Source organism: Hyalella azteca, unplaced genomic scaffold, assembly GCF_000764305.2.
Source record: "Hyalella azteca isolate HAZT.00-mixed unplaced genomic scaffold, Hazt_2.0.2 contig8066, whole genome shotgun sequence".
In the NCBI taxonomy this organism is placed as follows: domain Eukaryota; kingdom Metazoa; phylum Arthropoda; class Malacostraca; order Amphipoda; family Hyalellidae; genus Hyalella; species Hyalella azteca.
In genome coordinates this window covers 36705-56917 of record NW_025938172.1, presented here as the reverse complement: position 1 = coordinate 56917, position 20213 = coordinate 36705, and the positions used below count along the sequence as shown (strand labels likewise).

Sequence of the window (20213 nt, the reverse complement as noted above, 5' to 3'; positions counted from 1 at the left end):
TTCTGCGATGTTAAGAATCGGCGGCAGGCCTATGGACTAATAAACGCTGAAACCGCTATTGGTATTATTATTTATTATTATGACTCATTCAAACGAATAGCATTAGAAATAACAAATCAAAAGTCAATTGTAAAAGCAATGAGAAACAAACATTAACTAATCAAGTCGTTTTCCTTTCAGGCCAGACACAATAAACTTACGACACCTAACCTCACCTACAACAACACCAGGGATAAGTCCTATCGTTATCTAGTCTAAGCTTTTAATAACTGTAGCACTAAAAAATATACGGAATGAGTTTAACATTTAAATGCTGGACATCTATAGTATATGTGAAATCGAATGTCTTAAGTTATTTCTTTGTTCCATTATTTGCTGTTGAGTTGTTATCAGTACAGACTGGAATTGCATAATCACCTGTTGAAGTAACATTATACATCCATTTTTCAACACTACTCATCCTATCCTATCTTAATTCTATGTCTCTAGTTGAAACCAAAGACAATAATTAATATTACGATTTTGATTCAATTAAACAAACTTTAAGATAACTAAAAGCCTCTAAATTTACTGTTTTAATGTAGTTACATTCGTTCATGATCATTATTAAAGCATTAACTATTCTGTTTTCTAATTACTCAAACCTAAATTTTAGTTCACGGAAATAAAAAACCGTAAGCATTATTGTATCTTACGTATAATTTTTAAAAATCGTGATTTTTGATTCAACACTTTTGTGTCCACATAATAAAGAAGTGATTAGTTGTATGACCTGAAATTTAACTAATTATCCTGACTGGTGGCCTTGGCTCAGGACTTTGTTCATAAAGGCAACATCAATCACAACACGAAACTGACAATTGGAGCCAGCATGACTGCCATTTCGCTACTGCAGTCTTTTGTGCAGCACGTGGGCTTGGGCTGCTAATGGGCCTGAGTGATTGGACTTTAGATCACCGCCATTAGAAGTCCTGAGCCGTATGTCGAGAAAGACTACTAAAAATAATTATTGGTGTAGAATATTTTGCAGACCGGTCAGCTTAAAGGAAGTGTTGCGACTTACTTCGTAATTAGGCATCCGAACCCAACAGAATTTTAGGAAAGCTTTATATTACATATAGACACCACATTTGTGTTGGAAAATCGACAGAAATTTTCATCTACAATGATGTTTGGGAACTTTTTCCGATGTTCAACTTCAGACATCAATCTAAGTTGTTAAAACTTGTAAATGTGAATTTTCCTTAGAGTTTTAACATCTTGAAAATTGTGATTATAACATTTTTTGGAGTATCAGCAGTTTCCTGTAAGGCCTCGATTTTTGAATAGTAGTGAAATTTTAACGTATATGTTAATTGATTATTTATTTAACTTATTTATTCAATTTTTGAATTTTATTTTACAAATTTTCATCTGATATTGAAGTTAGTATTAGTCATCTGAGTGATTTGATATTGACTTCAGTATTTATTAAAACAATTATTTTCTAAGGTAATTAATACTTTCTTTTCACGGACCTTTTAGAATTCGATGAACATGAATCTGACGCTGATTTCGATAATTATTTAATCCTACTTCCAAGTTCCCTTAGACACATGGCTGACATATATGTATATGGTCCCTCATAAGCATTAGCTGCATGCAACACGCCAGCCAGACATTATAACGATCATCGACCATTGCCTAGACTATCAAGGACGATTATGATCATCGGTGATCCCTGGCGTGATCACTTAGGCTGATCATTGTTAATGATTACCTAAGGTACGGTGCCTCAACGCTCATCATCGATTCCATTCGCAGTAACACAACTCTTTTATACTATAATACATTTAGTTTCCATCGAAAGAAATGATACTTATCATGACCTTATAACATTATTTTATGGAATAAGCCGGTCTGCATTGCAAGGGAGTGCAATATCAATGAATTTTATTAAATGATCCATACAGTCAATGTAATTTTATTAATGTTATGAGCCAAAAAGCAGCCAAGCTATAACGTTGATCAAAATGGACTTGCACAGGCTCACCAAGATAACGAGATAATATTTTTAAATTCGTGAGTTGGAAGGTGGAATAACGTGTCCATGTTAGCTACAAACCAAACTATTCAATAGTTCGATTTTTGATAAATCAATTAAAATTATAGTTTAATGTAATTTTCCTTTGGGGAAACATGACCGCAGGCTATTAAGTTGTTGCCCATGATATCAAATTATAATTTGTGCTGTCCGTCGTTTCATCATATTAGATGATAAATATTAATGGAATGTAATTATTGACATAAACTTCAATTTTACAGCTTTAATGTGTGAAAGATTAATATCAGATGACACAACGTAAATTGATAGTGCGGCGTTGAAAGAAATTTTGCTTGTGCAATATTTTGAAAATTCTCGTTCATGGCAAAAAAGTTACGAACTGGTTTACACTATTTTTTGTTTTTAATTCCGGACATCTATCGTCACACAAGGGGAAAAATAGCACTATGGAACGTATAACTAATTTGTGTCATGACACCGAAGAACATGCACAAAGTTTGTTGCGTGGACGCAGTGCGTTATTGGTGTGCCTGAAACTATATATAGTGTGCCACAGTGACGCATGGGTTGCTCTTGGCACTATTGCTGCCTCTGAGACTAGTGTGCCACAGTGACGCCGTGGTTGCTCTTGGCACTATTAGTGTGCCTGAAACTATATATAGTGTGCCACAGTGACGCATGGGCTGCTCTTGGCACTATTGGTGTGCCTGAGACTCGTGTGCCACAAGGAGGCGCAGACTGCTTAAGCTGAGTGCCTCGCAGTGCAGCAAATCCTGAGGTCGGGCTCGTCTCGTCATCGATTTCCACCGCCCCTGCACTTTGGGCCCACATGAAGAACCTTTTACTCGTGATTTTGCAGGCAGGCATGAAGATCTCATACGTGAAATAAGTATCAAGTTTAAAAACAGAAATTATCTAAATTTTTAAGATTCACTCGATACAAGAACTTTTTATCGGCAATTCCAGAACATTCCCTTACGGTGGAAAACTGAAAGGTTGTCGAGCTCATATTTATTTACCAAGTTCAGTGATATACTGATAAAGTGAGTAATGCCTGATTACAATATTCATAATTACATATATAAAATGTCTAATTTTTCAACTGAAAATCTCGAAAATTTTAGCAAAAGGCGTTAATTAAGCACACATAATATCACAATTTTACGGCTGGCGAAGTAAGGCCTATTTGTGCCCATGAGTGAGTAACAGCAGCATGACGATTATCACCATCGATCCTTGGCGAAAATCTAGGCTATGAACTGCAAATTACTGCTTGTCCGGTCCTGTGACCTCACTATTTAGAGTGACTCCGTCTTCACCAGCGCTCATATGTACTTCAGATTCACTTGTTGCTTCTTAAATCACCGCCAAAAAGTTGTCTCTGCAGATCAAAAGTGCACAACATTCGATTAGGCTGGAACATTAAGAAGACATTTAATGGTTCTTGGAAAATCAAAATATTATAAACAAATGACTAAATAAAAACTTAGTGGTTCATTAGTTTTCGAGAAATTCAATAATTAAATTCAAAATAGTTGAAAAAATAGTTTCAATTTCCTGTTCGAATGCGCTATTGCAATAAATTAAACCAAGATAGTGTCTAAGGACTTTTGAATTTTAAAATGCTGGTTGCAGCTGCCATTTAGCCAGGTTAACCCTGACCTACTGAGCTTATCAGGAGCTTGTGCTAAATCCTGCACGTACTCGAGTGTCTCTGAGAAAGTAATTACTAAAAGTTCAAAGTTTATCCTTTGCATAATGAGTTTTGTTTGAAAATACGTCGAATTAGACAAACCATGTTCAACGATCGCATTACAAAACCTGTGTTGCTGCATGATGAAAACCTTTTTCCCTCTTTTAAAGCAAATAATATCTATGTAACATGACACATTTCCGTTAATATTCCAACGACAGTTAAGCAGGTTTTTTGAAGGGAAATTAGATTACGACTGTACATGTACAGTGCACAAACACCCTCAACAAAGCTCGGTCACGTCGCTCATGTTGCTAAGAATAGCGAGCGAAAGCTTGAACCTGACGCCGTCTTATCGCTCATGCAACCGAAACTGGCTCTGTAGTTACTATAGTCTTGTTTATATATTCATATTTCTGCAGGCTCTGATTTTAGACGTCATATATCACTTCGCGAGACGTCATAGTGCATCTTAATAATGAAATTAGGATGAGGGTATGATAGAAAGATGAGCCAAAATAGTGAATACATGCTTTTGAAATCACGATTCAAGTCAGTTTTTTACTATTCATTTTCTTTGATAATAAGTTGCTAGTTCGGAAATTTATGCAGACACTCTTTCTAATTCGCTTACTAAACCTTATTTTCACCGTTACTACTATTTCACAATTTTCCTCAAAGTGTATTGTTAGCACATTCTATTGTTAGCATGAGTCGCATCAAGTTTTGTCAATGCCATGTGGCTCGAAATAACTATTTATAGACCTACATACTTTTAGATCTCAAGCAAAATAATTATTACTAAAATAATACACATTTACAGACGGAACATTAAAATATTTTCAAAAACACAGGTCATACGTCATTTATACTTAGTTGATGTAAAAAACTCTTCATCAATATTATTAACTGAAACCATTATGGGCAGAAACTTGAGTCATTACACCTAACTCCTTTAAACAATTAGTGACGGAAACATCAAATGATGTAAGAATTCTTTAAGTTAGCGAGAATTAGATCAGTAGGTCGCAATGACCCCACATTACTTTTAGATATGCAGTAGCAATAGAGGAAATATAAACTTACTTTCATTCATGAGAAAGTTACTTTCAGTTATGAATTATTGCAGCATACACTCGGCGTATAAGTCAGAGGAACAAGGACCACGCATTTCATCCTAGCCGCATCCTGCGCGGCTCAGTAGGATGGATTGCTTATGGTCAGGTGGAGGCTAGATTTATGCATCACAAACTACCGTATCATTTCTCTACCTAATAAACATAGAAAATTTTTCTTGCACTTTCATAAGAATTCGGCCACTTTTTAAGTAATAGATAACAAATTTGTGATATCGATAAGAGAATTTCATCCGTAGTTTGATAACTTTTTTATCTTTAGTTGATGGCAAAATTTTCACTGACTTCGAAAACATTTTTCTTATATAAGAAATGTATTGTTTGCATATCCTACTTCGAACCACATAAAGTTGTAGTATATTACTTTTTTATTTATGTTGAAAAATTTTACCTAAATTTTTAAACTTTGTTAATTTTACCTAACTTGCCTCCGTCTGGCAGTTTTTGAACCAACATTTCTGGCCAGATCGAGTTTCTCGAGCATGTAGCATTCCAAGCTACCTGTTCGTATTTCACTTGATGAGAAAATCCAGGAAATTTTCAGCCCCTGCTATCACGAAGAAAAATTTATAAATTCAGATAATGTCAAAGGAAAATTATATTGCTCACTAGCGATCGTAAAAGTTGAAAAACTCCTTAACCAAAGTTCAACGATCATTGCGAATTGGTCTGCTCCGTCTAGCGTATTTGAATTACAACTAGGCACGCACAGCTGCTCATCATAGGTCATCAAAAGCTTCCTACAATCACGGACATCGATTACAGCTCTTCCTGGAGCACCCTTAATTTGCCGTAACGTGACTCACACGTGCAAAACTGCCTCAATTCAAGCCATGCAGGCTGCTAGCGCCATTAGATCCTTTTGTCAAGTGATCAAAATTAATATTACTGCAAGGTATCCTGCACACGAATTATCTGATATTTTATCGAGATTTTAGTGTCTACTAGGTCAATTAAATGAAAAGAAATCACTAGTCAAGGCCAGCGCATATATGTTTGTAATACCAAATGAAGGTTCTGGCGTCGATGCGTCAACGTATTTTAAAAGTCGAGTTTCTACTCTGTCATTGACTCCATTACATCTTGCGTAACATTGTCCTAATACGTGTAAATTATACTATGATTAGTAACAATTAATGAATATAACTAATAATAGTTGGTGCTCGAGGTTTAAAATACGATGGCGCATAACTGTCGCGACCTTAGCCTCAATCCGCGTGTAATTGAAATAATTTGTTTGAAACGGTAAGCTCATGTAGTATAAGGGATGTGAACACGGAGCCGACTGCTCATGCAAGGACATTGATTTTGCTGGACATTAGTCTTCACAGTGGTCTGTCCGTGACTCTGGTCCTGTCGAAATTACGAGCAGCTGAGAATGTAGTAGATTAATTTCGAAAATTAAATGTTAGCATTGTCCTTGCAACTGTGGTCATCGTTTGAAATTGTTTATCGCGCATCGATTGAAATTTTTGAGCCATCGGCCATGCATTAGATTTAAAAATGACCGGATGTTTTAAAATAGGACGGGATACAGCCAAAAACTATAACTTATAAATGAAAAAGTTTATCTACTTGACTTTACGGTGTCTTCTACTTTGCGATCACCGAACTTCTTATCACTGTAACAGTAAATATGAATGCCGGTACCTGTTCAACAGACTGTTCAACTGACATGCTCCAGACAACACGACCCGCAGTCATGGCTAACAGACGTAATTAACGACGGAGCATTTAATGTCTCCATATATCACAAGTAAATCACGAAGGTTTATTTATTTGCTAGGGTGGATTTTGAAGTTATCGCGTGAGTGTCTAATGTATAGAATGAATTACAATAAGGAACAAATAAGTAATTACGTTCAAGGAATATTATGACATTAAGTGACGGCAAGACCTTCACATAAAAGGAATAGCTCTGCATTTTCTGTGTAATTAAAGTGACTTATTTGAGTATCCTTCATTTTACGAATGCTGAGGATCATAACCTCGATGGAAAAAACTGTTGCTATGTCCTCAGCTAAAATAGCCTGTGAATGAAATTATTTATGAATAAAATTAAATCAAATACAGAAGTATTCATAGAATTACAGTTATTTCGTTTGTACTTGCACCTTATGTATCATATATAACCGGTTAATCAGACGTTGTTCGATATAGATGATCTTGATGTTTGATATTCCCCCGTACAATATAAAAAATAACATTGAATTGTTAAATTAATGCTACACTTCTCCCTTTTTGAAATGCTTTAGGGCTTTTATGCTAATAAAAATAAAACTTCAGACCTCGATAATATTCTAAAACATTGTAGATACGCATTCAAATAGACCACGTATATTTAGGGTTAGAGGCTTCGAAGAAGCACAATTTCCCACAAAATATATATTTTTTCATATTGTAGGCTGCAAGCTGCTGCATGTACAAGTCCTACGCTGAGTTCGAATTCGGCAGCTCGGCCGCATCGTCGCCTGCTCTGCAATCCGCTATCGAAACTCCACAGGTCACATATACGCCAGCCAAAATTGCGACCTCGGCTTCACCATCAAACCGGCAGAGTTCACCTGTCGAGGACTCGTCGGAACATCATCTGCAGCAACAGAACTCATCTGCCCGAAGCTCTGCTGAAGTTAATTATAACTCACAAATCAATCCAAGTCCGAAAAAGGGATCAAACTCACAAGCCTCGTCACGACCGTCTTCAGCTCTTCATTATCCAGCACAACGATCACCCGTTCGTCCTCTGTATCTCTCATCCGACCAAAGCGAACGCAATTCTATTCCAGGACCAGGCGAGCCAAGATCTCTCTCGCCTGTGCCTCGACACCAAGATACGCGTGGATCATCTATACAATCTACGCAATCTCCTGGGAACACGTCGGCACACTCACGCAATTCGTCTGTAGCGCCCCGACTGCATTCCCCTGCAGGCGCTTCACATCGCACGGTCGTCATAGGCTCGACAGCGGATTTCGTTCAAGTTAAAGGATCAAGAAGGAAATCCGACAGAGTAAGAAATATATAAAAATTGGGAACAGAACGTCTGTATTTTCTAACATTTATTATTCAATTGTTTCTGAAATACAAAAATGTTTCATTTCAAATTTATGATTCCGAAAAGATGTCTGCCAACTAGTGGAAGTTTTTGCTTTAAATCAAATCATATATAACTGTAAAATTTGTAGAGTTCAATACTGCAATATTAAAATACAATAAAATAGTGAAACAGTTGAAGTTTTATTGCATAGGATATTTTCCTGCTTGCCAGATGAAGGCTGAGGAGCGGCCGAGGTTGTTCGGCAAGGCGTCGGAGGACTCTGACGAGGACGAGCCCGACACCCTCAAGGAGCTCACCGAGGACTTCCTGAGCAACAAGTTCAGCGGCCACGCCCTGCCAAGGTCCGCTGCGCTAGAAATAACGGTGCCTCATGAAATAACGTGCCTAGAAATAACGGTGCCATGAATCCTCGTGCAGATTGTTTGATATTATGTTAAATTAAATAGATGTTTCATGTATCATTTTTGACTTTAACTTATTAATACCCATAATTGTGGAGCAACTGATTAATTGACTACTAATCAAAATTTTTTTATTACGATCTATATTTTGCTACTTTGGGCTGCAGTCAAGTAAGTCTCAAAAGTAAGTCAAACAGTCGGCTGCAGTCAAGCAAGTCAAAACTCTCTCAACAATTTTTCCTAAACAAGCCCCTCTAAACTCGGTCAAAACAGTTTCAACGGTTAAAGAAAATATTAAACGCATCAGAAATTTCCTGCCATGTCGGTGCGCGTTCAGGTCGACCAGTGGCCGCACTCACATACGGCGGCTGGTGTGGGCGGCGATATCCGTGCTGCTGTTCCTGCTGCTGGTGCTGCAGATCCTCAACCTGACGCAGGAGTACCTGCAGTACAAGAAGCAGGTTACCATCGAGGTGAGATCAAATAACTTTTAATGACTCCAATTGTTAGGTTGTTTTTAAGGTAACTAAGTTCAGCAGTGGGTCTAACGAGAATAACTCCTTAAACAAACTCTACACACGTAGCAGGAGAGACTTTCGGAGACCGCTATGATCAAGCTGATGTATAATTTTTCAATGATTTCAAATTAATTATTTCAGTTGTAGACACAAGTCATGCAGGCACGTTACTTTCGAATGATCCAAGTATGGAACGAGAATGTTTTTCAAGTATCGTCTATATGGATTTGCTTTTATTATCGTAAAAATGAATGAATGAATGACGGCAAAATGTTCATAAGCCTTATTAAAAATTATTTTTCTGGATCAGTTGCTGGAAGAGGACGAAGTCTTATTCCCAGCAGTGACAGTCTGCAATTTCAACGTCGTCAAACTTAGCGCTTTGAGAAATAGTAAATTTGCCTCCCTCATGGAGCTCGAGCGCGACTCAGAAGGCGGTAAGTTCAGCCAGATTTGTTTTTCTAATTTACAATATTCATAGAAATACCTTGGAGACAATTAAAATCTTCATAAAGTTTTCACCAGAGTTTCCTAATTTGATTCTCCTTTTAGTTCGTTTTAAATTCATAATATTGATAACTAACTTTTAGATACACATTTGTTGAATTTGTATTATTCAAACAAGCGATACTATTATTTACTCGCTCGATGGCTTATATTTGTCACTAACGTTATTAGTATGGAATAGTTACGATATTAGTAACAACATATGTTAATATAAGAACACTGAGCGAAAAATGATGCAGATTACGAAGTGATTTAGTATTATTTTATAGATTTTAATATACAATTATAATGATACAGTAATATTTTGCCAGGGAGCTGCGAGGGGTACGCCCAAAAAGCGCCCTGGATAGTGGATAAAGACTTCAAGCCCTTCTCTGCTCAAGACTATTGGTAATTAACATATTGAACTGAATGTTAAATATCCGACAACATAATGAGAAATGACCTAGCCATTACAATTAATCCGAATTACTTTGAAAGCCACGATGGAAACTCACCTCGTGGAACAAGGCGATTTTAACAGCAAAATTTGTCTTTCCACGATGGAAAGATCCGACTAAAATTAACCAACATTTGTGTTTTATGCTCAGTTTATCATGCTAAACGAAAATGTCCAGTAAAATAATAAGAACTACATACATTAAGGTTGTCTGCCTAGAAGCAATAATAGTAACAAAGAAAACAACGGTCGTCGTAATATCGTTATAGTGACGCATGAATAATGAAATCTCCCATTGAATTAAATTCCGGAAAAATTAAATGAAAATGAAACCGGAGTAATTTTTGCAGGAAGATAAACTCCTTGGACTCCAGAAGGAGCCAAAAATTTGTTGAGCCTGAGCCTACAACCACAGGAGAGCCGACAACCACAACCATCCCTACAACCACCACAACTCCAACCACAACAACCACCACCACAACTACAACCACCACCACCACAACTACGACTCGGCCGACTACAACCATTTTGTTGAGCCTGAACCTACAACCACAGGAGAGCCGACAACCACAACCATCCCTACAACCACCACAACTCCAACCACAACAACCACCACCACAACCACAACTACAACCACCACCACAACTACAACTCGGCCGACTACAACCACGCGTAAGTAAATTTTCATTCACACTCCGTGAATAAATATTCGTGAATATTTATATAATATAAATATCACACTCCGTGTTTATATTCACAAAAATTCGTGAATATAAACAATCCAAACTTCCGACAAAAACATCATGCATTTTGTATGATAATCCTAAGAATAATACATGAGTAAACAAAAGTTAAAATACATAGAACGTATCAACAAATTTGAGAGCATTACTTCTTAGTGTTTCATTATTATATTAGGCATCCCGTATACTACACAAATGGTCTAGACCAAAGTTAACTTCCATTCAGAGTCGTTTTGTAAGTCTTTCTAAGACATTTACGTGTTCACTCTATATCGGAGTAAAAGTACGTTGCTTCTTCGAAAATCGTCAGCGAATTCGGATTTCATTTTCCAGTGACACTTATGGACAAAAACGGTGAGGTGTCGGGTGGTTGAAATAGAAAGATTGGAACAGTTAGTAGTGGGTTTGAAACCCAGCAATTACTATATATTATGCGATGTATAGAATCAGCAACAGGCCAGATTTGGCCTATTTAACGTTGATACCATTATTACAAAATGATTAGTAGTCAAATAACTTCAAAGTTGACAATATTATTGCAATTATTAATCTAATAAGAACCATTGATCCACGACAGAACCAACGTCATGCCCCACCGTGGCTGAGAGCCAGAACTGCGTGTTCCCGTACTACTATTTCGGCGTAAGCTACAGCGCGTGTGTGGCCCTCTCTGACGGACGATCTTGGTGCCCTACTCAGGTTTGGTTCATAGTTAATACTACTGATGTGATAGTCAACTTATGTTATTCCGAATTACATTAATAAAAATTCAAATCTATCTGACATCTACAGAAGAGCGCGATCGGTGAACCACATGCGTGAGGCTCGACCTAGTGTTCTATTCAGGACAAATTATTCTAATCAATTTATAAATGGGATTGATCTAAAATTTATAATATTTATTATAAATAATTGTGTTTTATCAATGCTCATCTCTTGTGCTACTTATTTAAATTGTGCTACATATTCTCTGAGAGACTCTAATAGGATCGATCTAATTCAGAGTCTATCAGAAATGATAGAACAGAACTACTATTCAAATACATGGCAAAACAACATTTAAATTCTATAGACGTAGAATGTTGACAAAGCTACGCAGTGAAGATCAAAAGGCGCCTGCTGTGAAGTTTAATCACATATTGTAATAAAAGTGATTGTTAAAGACGTAAATTATTCTAGGTTTGTATACCCTGATATAGATGTAATATGTAATAATACTGGTGATAATAGTGTGGTATAAAGTGAAGTGTACAGGTGGACGAGGAGGGCCAGTACACCGGCGTGTGGGCGTACTGCGCTGACGGCTGTCCTGGTGAGGCTTGACATCACTCAGAGATATATGTGAGGTTTTTTGTACAGAAAGGGCAACATGGGACAGCACGCCCCCCACTTTTTTTAAACTAAATTTTTGATGAAGTTTTAATTGATACGAGGTGGTTCTTTGTTTTGTTTAAAGGTACAACTAATGAGGAATGTATGATGTGAATTAGATGCCTATAGAGTTATTCAATTTTTAATGAAACACTATTTGTAATGGGCCCATTGCCCCACCCCTGGGGCAAAAATGCTATTTGTCCTATGGTTCTTATTGTATAATTGGCTAATTAGAAAAATTTTATGCGCGCATTCAACGCATTCATATTTTTTTACGACAACTTTTGCTTACAAGTTTCCCCAACTTTTCTTCTAATATAATATATAAATATTATAATTTCCCGCCCAATGCAGTCATACAGGACTCATCCATCCGTGAGTACCCCAACAGTAAACCAAAAAATGCTAATATAGAGCACCACTATTAATGAGTAAATACTCTTTTTGAGAATTTTAAGCACTTTTATAATACTTGTATAAATATTTGATGACTAAGTTGGTGATTGATCCGATAAATAAATTATTTTATTAATTCTATTTCAATTTTGTAAAAAATTGTGTATATGATTATTCCAGATAAGATTTAGTAGTTTACGATGAAAATGAATATACGGTAAAAGTAACTTTGCATCTGTTATTCTACTAATAAATAATTACTACTCCAGTCTATATCATAAAACTTTATGCTGCTATGCGAAATTATATATTTTTAGCGTATAATTTTATTGAAATGTCTGCAAAATTATTTATCAGAGAGGTAAATAAATACGCCGCGGTGAAATGAAACTTTCTTCACATCAATAAATTTTTGCGCTGAAGAGGAACAATTTTTGATATATACTGTATTACGTGGTAATAATATTACATTGTGTTAATAACATTCAGTGCTCCCGTAAATGAAGTTTTTTCTTCACCCAGTTCGACGCAGAAAGCGAGCAGTTGAAAGCAACCCAACAGGTAACATTTATATTTGTCTTAAAATAAGAAATACTGAAATGAATTGCATGCCGGTCTTGTGTTGAATTTCAAATTCAATTGGAGTAACAATTATGAAAAAAAACTAAATTAAAAGAAATATCACACTTAAATAATTTCATAATTTTATTTGATCTTTAATTTGCAGGGAATGTGGAAGAATTCCCCGAACCTGAGTTCTATTCCACTGAAGGTAAGCGAAAATTCTTATTGAAAATGTTAAATAGTCACAGCCTTTAGACAAATTACAGACATAATGTTGTACTCAGTAACTTTTGGAACCTTCAGAGCTTATATATTCGGATTGCATTTGGCGTTTCTTTGATGATCTAAACAACTTGTAAAAGAAAGTATCTATTACTTGAAAATTAATTCCGAAAATTTTAACGTAGTGATCACTTTCTTTTAACAATTAATCTGGCGAATCCTCATTATGGAAATACATAGAAATTATCTGGACAAAAATCCATAATGACGTAAACAAATTTGCGTTATTATTAATCGCAGACATTTTCAAACTTATTCCATAATGTGACTCGTGATCATTTCAGCTCCTGGAGTCTTCAACGAAAGCCTCATCAACGACACATTACTCGATGAATCTTGTGAGTACAAAGAATGGGTTTTGAGCGATAATGAACCTCTACATGAATTCATCATTGCATGCGTATTTCTGACATTTCTGATCAAATCTTAAAATGCCCTCGCCACCAACAATATTGACAATGACAATGACGTGCCCTCAGTTCGTGAGTACGAGGGTTACGTCCCTCATTACGACGCTCGCACCCGCAGCGTGAACTGGTGCCACACAGAGCGCCCTACCGACTGCCTCCAAACTAACGGTAAACATTGTAATTATAAGCAATATTTATAGGCAATAATTAGTCATGGAGTGATATATTAAAAGAACTCACTATGAAGTATGATAACCTACAAATGGGGTTGAACAGACCCTAATGTGAGATCTAAATAACTTATCCAACGACGCAATTGTCGAATTGCAATCATTCACTCATTACTTACATGAATTAGTTGTAAAATTTACTATTTACCCGAAAAATATTTTTATTTTAACTTTAAAAATGTTCTATACACCTTTCACTATATATCTTCTTTAACGGAGCAGTCTTTAATTTGATTGGAATGGAATGATTGCAAAATAACTGCAGGAATGATTGATTGAATGATTGCAGGGATGGAAGACGTTGACCCGTACAACTTCAGTGCGCTGCTGCAGGCGAGCAAGAAGCCTGACCTGAGCGACCTGAAGGAGGCCTTCACTCCCTCGGCTGAAGAAATTCACGACTTAGGCGTTAAACCTCAAGAGTTTATCACTGCTTGCACCTTCGACCAGACCAGCTGCTCCTTCAAGTCAGATATTAATAAATATTATAAAATAACTGCGCACAACATTATGTTCGTAATTTATCTAAAGGCTGTGCCTACATAACATTTTCAATCAGGATGACCAATGGTCATTCGACCATTGGGCTCAATGGGCAATAATAATTTCCAATTGGAATCGACCATGGTCAATGGACGAATGAATGATATTATTGCCCAATGGTCATATGTATTATTAATGGTCAAAAGACTGTGCCATTCCTACATATCTACCATAATCTCATTTAATTCATGTATTTATGAGCCACACATCCGCAAATGAGTACTTTTCGTTACTTAATTGTAGTAAGATTAATAATAGTTGATGAAATTAATACGATTAATAGTTGATAAAATCATTGTTTCAGTGGAATTATACCCGAATTTTCAGCTTCATATCAATTTTGTGTCGTATCCGTGTCAGGGATTTCTACGTATGGCAAAGCGACTCATACGGCAACTGCTTCACGTTCAACTCGCCTAACCTCTACTTGAAGCGCGACGATGGAGGCTTCGTCAAGGACAACATAAGGAAGACCAGGAAGGCAGGATACCAGGTGAGACCTGATGGGCTTGTTTTTACTCCAATGAAAACGAATAAATAGTCAAGTCCAAGTTAAGTGTACTTCCTAGAAGCTTGGTCCTCACTAGCTCTTACATGAGCCAAATATTTATGCTGGAAATAGATATGTATTTCGTGCCCATACACCAAAACATATTTTCTCTACAATCGATACCCCAATAATTCAGTTTTGTTTTCAAATACCCTAATGAATCCTGTGCATTCAGAAATAAAGGCAAATTTTTCTGTACATCTGATACACTGGAAGGCTATTGATGGTCTTAAAGTACTCTATTGAATTATTCATTGTGCCTCAGAACGGCCTCCGCCTCACCCTGAACCTGGACGTAACTAACTACGTGTCGCTGCTGTCGTCCGACCTCGGCGTGCGGGCCGTGGTCCATCACCCGCGGGTCACCCCCATCCCTGAGGAGGAGGGCTTCTCGGTCTCCCCGGCCTTCCTTACCTCCATCGGCATTAGGAGGGTTAGTTCATTATTTTTTTAACTAATGAATAAATATATTTGCTTTTATTAGCGCATTTTCTCATTTATGGAAAAAATGCACTATTGTGCTCGCCATGTCCGTCTGTCTGTGTCTGTCCGTCCGTCTGTCCGTGACCTCAAGGTTTCGTCGACGAGAAAATGCGCTCTCTGTCACTCACTGCAGTGAGTACTGAGTTATATTTTTTATAATTCCAGTGACTAGTGATAGTGAATCTAAAATTTATTTTTGTGTGGCATACACTATAACCTGGAATTTAAACCAAGGCAAGATTCTTAAAAATAATAGTCTAATACGCTGCGTTTGTGCGAGAAAAAATTCTCTTTACTCTGATGACAGCTTCTCATTCAAAGTGAGAGGATATTTTTTCATGCAATTCACTTAAGTTTTTATCGCATCTACACACAAGAGATTTTTGAAATTGTTGCTACTATTCTTCAACCTGTACGTTCTTGGCCAATAATCTCCGTATGTTTTACCGGCCAGAAAGTGATCCACCGCATTGGCCCCCCTCACGGGGAATGTCACCCTCGGGAATGGGGGACAAACCCCCGCGAGTACAGTCAGACGGTGGGTATATCATCTTAATTTCCATATTTTTGTTAAATCTTGGTAGCATTTCTACAATTTTATTTTGCTATTTTTATTATCTTGGCTATAAAAGAATATATTTCAGGTTTAATTGCTGCATATTGAGATTTTAGTGATTTTATGTTTACTTTAATGGCGAAAAAAAAATAATTCAAAAATATGCTGATAAAATCTAAATAAAAATTTAATTTTTGCTGTGTGTATGTGAGCAGTCGTGCCGTATGCTGTGCACTGAACGCCTCATCCAGAAGAACTGCCACTGCACCAACGCCATCAACGACCTCCTGCTGGCGCTGCGCACACCCCTACCACGCTGCAACCCCACCAACCTCACCCAGGGTAACCTAAAGAAGGCAGGGTAACCTCGGTATCACGCAGGGGTAACCTTGGTATGACGCAGAGGTAACCTCGGTATCACGCAGGGGTAAACTCGGTATCACGCAGGGGTAACCTTGGTATGACGCAGAGCTAACCTCGGTATGACGCAGGGGTAACATCCGTATGATGGTGGGTAAACTCGGTAACCTCGCTTATGTAGGTAACCTCGGTAACCTCCCATACGATGCCATTCGCAGCCTCGATTATACCATTTTATGACATCTTCAATCATCATTTCGTAAATTATTTATTATGTTAATTTCTTAAGTTATTTCAGAAGATGATTCTGATCCAATTACAGACTGCTATTGTATTCCATAAATTTGGGGCAAAATAATATCGAAGAAATTCAGATTTTTTAATGCATATACATCAGCTAAGCAGAAAAATAAGATTTTCACTTACTGCAGTTGATTTTTAATAATTTGTTTCATTCTCAAACAGTCTTAACTCCTAGTTCTTTGTGCAGATTTATGTCGCCAGGTGCAGATCAAAAGAACCACGGAGAAAGATATTTGTCACTGTCCTCCCAACTGCGAGTGAGTCTGTTGGTTTTCATAGCGCTAATTTATTTATTTATTTCATGAAAATCGTAGGCAAGAGTCAGCTGATCGCCTATCATAAGAATTTCAAATTTGATAATACTGTAGCTCTTCACCTTTTCTTCATCAAAACGACAAGTAAATTTGTATTAAATTTCAATATGACTTTCTCTACTCAAGAAATTACAGTTTTGTGATTTTAACTGCATCATGAACAGTTGAAGTATGGCTCTTCATTTCAAATGAAGCATATTGAAGCAGTAATTTGTTGATAAATATTCCCTTCCTACATATAAATTATTATTATTCTTTTAAGCGTCACGTCATAAGCTCCAAAGAGATTGGGGCGGAAAAAATTGACCTAATTATTGTTCTTATCTTTTGCAGTGACGAAATATACACGCCTCTCATTTCAACAAACCAGGTCAACATGAGATTCTTCAACCTCATCAAGAACGCCAAAGGCATTTACGTCGGTGAAGACGTCTGCTCATTGTAAGTGCCGTTCATTTCAGTTGAAACCAAGCATGAAAAATAAACTAATTATATTCAAGTGTTCAGTTACCGACGACGACGGTTGATTTCACTAACTTAGAATTGTCGTCGATGTAATCGTGAGTTTGTCAAACCCACAAAGTTACGCCTATAACAATAAGTATTGCTTGATTTTCCCCTGTTACTCAAGATGATTTGCTGCTGCGTATCTGATAAGCTCTATTTTATGATTTGAGAGATAAAAAGCATTTATTGTTAACGGCCGCAGCATATTTTAATTTTTAAATAGCATACTGAGTCAAATGATAAGAGTGAACTATAATTCAGGTCCCAGAACAGCACCGTGAGGCTACATGTGTACCTGGAGAATCTGCAGCAAGAAACTATCACTGAACTGCCCGCTAAAACTGTGAGCCTCGATTGAAATCCAGCCATATTAGATTAACTGCCCGCTAAAACTGATATTAATTGCCAACAACGCTAACTGATATTAACGAGTCATATGATATTAACTGCCCGCTAAAACTGTGAGCTTGGAAAATAGCACAAATGGAGTTAATTTTAAATACATTAGAAATATAAGAAATTAAAAGCCTTTATCTATCTTTGCCAATTATGATCGTTTTTATTACTTTCCGGAACACCAATATCAAGGCAAAATGTAATTGTCGTACAATTACTGGATATTTGAGTAACGAAGATTTGCAAGTTTACATAAAATAATTTTTTTATGCATCATCATTGCATTGTAGTTTCAATACATGAACTTTTTGCAATGGCAATTTCAATACATTACATTCTATTAAAAATGTTGTCTCTCATTCGTTACACTCATGAATAATAGCCAACAGTCACATTTGCCACTTCGCACATAATTTCCCATTCATCTTTCAGATATTCTCCTTCATAGCCGAGGTGGGCGGCAACATGGGGCTATTCCTAGGCTTCTCCATCGCCTCACTTCTTGAGATCGCCGAGTTTTTCTTCGACGTGTTGCTCATGGGCGGCTCCTGCAACAACTGTCGTGGGGGCGGTCGTGTGAACAACCACAGCCCCAAGATGATGACGCCGGTGCCGCTGCCTCGAGAGATCGTCGCCACCTCACCCAACGGATCTGCTACCAACATCGCTCTGCTGGACCGGGGTGGGTCAACTGGGGGCAAGTTACCATGTATTTTATATTATATGTATATATACGTCTTGGTAAAGAAATCAGTAGCGCGTCAATGCATCTGAGATTATAACAATACAGGACCACGAATTTTAGCATGACTTGTGACACAAGATCGACAAAACAAATTCAAGAATTCATTTTAGATATTATATGTATATATACGTCTTAATCAAGAAATCAGTAGCGCGTCAATGCATCTGAGATTATAACAATACAGGACCACGAATTTTAGCATGACTTGTGACACAAGATCAACTAAACAAATTCAAGAATTAATTTTTGATATTATATTAGAATTTCACTCTGCCTCAAATTTTTTTAGGAATATTAAGTAAAAATAAAAATTGAAGTTCATTCACGAAAATCTTTATTTGATCGCAGACGACGAGGGTGGGACGAGGCGAGCGTCAGACGAGGCGCTATTGACCATCGATGAGGATTATAACGAGTACAACTACCGACAACAATAGGTCATAGTTCTTTTAATCGTTAATTTCATATGCAATACATGATGAAACGTCAATAATACATAATAACATAATAAAACATTAACAATACACGATGAAACGTCAATAATTAATACATGATAAATCGACAGGAATATATAATAAACTATAAAACGTATGAATTAACGTGTATAAAGCTTTAAAAAATTTGTATAATTTGAGATAGAACAATTTATTGCAAGGAGTTAGTTACTGCAAAAAATGAATTAACATGTTTGTTTCAAGTCAGGATAATCGATTTTAACTTAGTAAATTTTGTACAAGAACTGTAATATATTTACAAATTTATGTTCGGATACAGCTTATGACTCAAGTAAACCACTTATCAAACCTATACGGTAATTTGGAATCAAACTTCTTTTTTTTAATTAAACTTAATTAAATTAAACATAATCGAGCAATGATAATAATTATTTGTAATTAATGTAGAAACATATTTTAGGACAGGCAAGATCGCAATAAACTTTTTTTAAGAGTTGTTTTGAACGACCTGACTCGGCCATGAAATAAAAATGTAATGAAATTTTTTAGATCGAAATTGAATGATAATTTTCAAATTGTATCTTTCGTTCTTGTTGCCGTTTTGTATTTTGTCATTCGTACCTGTCTAGTAAAATTAGATTCCATTAATTTCTCTATAATTTTCAGAGAACATTAATCCCATAATATCCAGAAAATATAATTTCAAGTTATAATATTTTCCATCGTTATTATCGTCTACAAACATCGATGAACATATCATGAAAATTATAAACAATAAGGGATCAAAAACTAACGTTTTTTGAATAGCGGAATGGAAATCCCGCAAGCGACTCCTTCGGATTTTGCGAGTCGGATTTCGAAACAGATAATTTCAATTGGACGAGGCCTTTTTATTGCAGGAAAAAGGTTGGTCTCTCCATTTATATTTCCACTAAATCTTAATATTTCATTAAAATCAAGGATTAAATAGGGAACACTGTACAATTATAGTTATGAAATAATAGTTGCATATTGTTGAATTATAACGTCGCAAAATGAGGCAAATATTAAAATTATTGAATACCATAAAGACCTTCAAGTACCTCTATACTAAAGAGAAAAAGAGGTTTATCACGAGAAAATTAAAGAGATTTGAAGAGAGGAGGTTAACTCTCGGAGGTTCAGCATTAAAAGATTTATCTTGAATTTGCAAGCAAATCAAATGAT

At 36.5% G+C, this 20213-nt stretch overlaps 1 protein-coding gene across 1 annotated transcript; it reads left to right on the top strand.

The window, feature by feature from the left end:
* The first annotated feature begins 7292 nt into the window (after positions 1 to 7292).
* LOC108666764 lies at positions 7293 to 19480 on the top strand. The gene is made up of 23 exons (XM_018153689.2): positions 7293 to 7883; positions 8142 to 8272; positions 8670 to 8805; positions 9161 to 9287; positions 9669 to 9747; positions 10212 to 10468; positions 11117 to 11238; positions 11794 to 11851; positions 12268 to 12288; positions 12832 to 12870; positions 13037 to 13081; positions 13440 to 13493; positions 13635 to 13733; positions 14085 to 14262; positions 14699 to 14831; positions 15154 to 15321; positions 15826 to 15909; positions 16143 to 16269; positions 16778 to 16847; positions 17238 to 17345; positions 17673 to 17754; positions 18240 to 18489; positions 18901 to 19480. The coding sequence occupies exons 1-23, from the start codon at positions 7293 to 7295 to the stop codon at positions 18987 to 18989; spliced, it is 3048 nt and encodes a 1015-aa protein (XP_018009178.2). The 3' UTR covers positions 18990 to 19480.
* Positions 19481 to 20213: the final 733 nt, after the last annotated feature.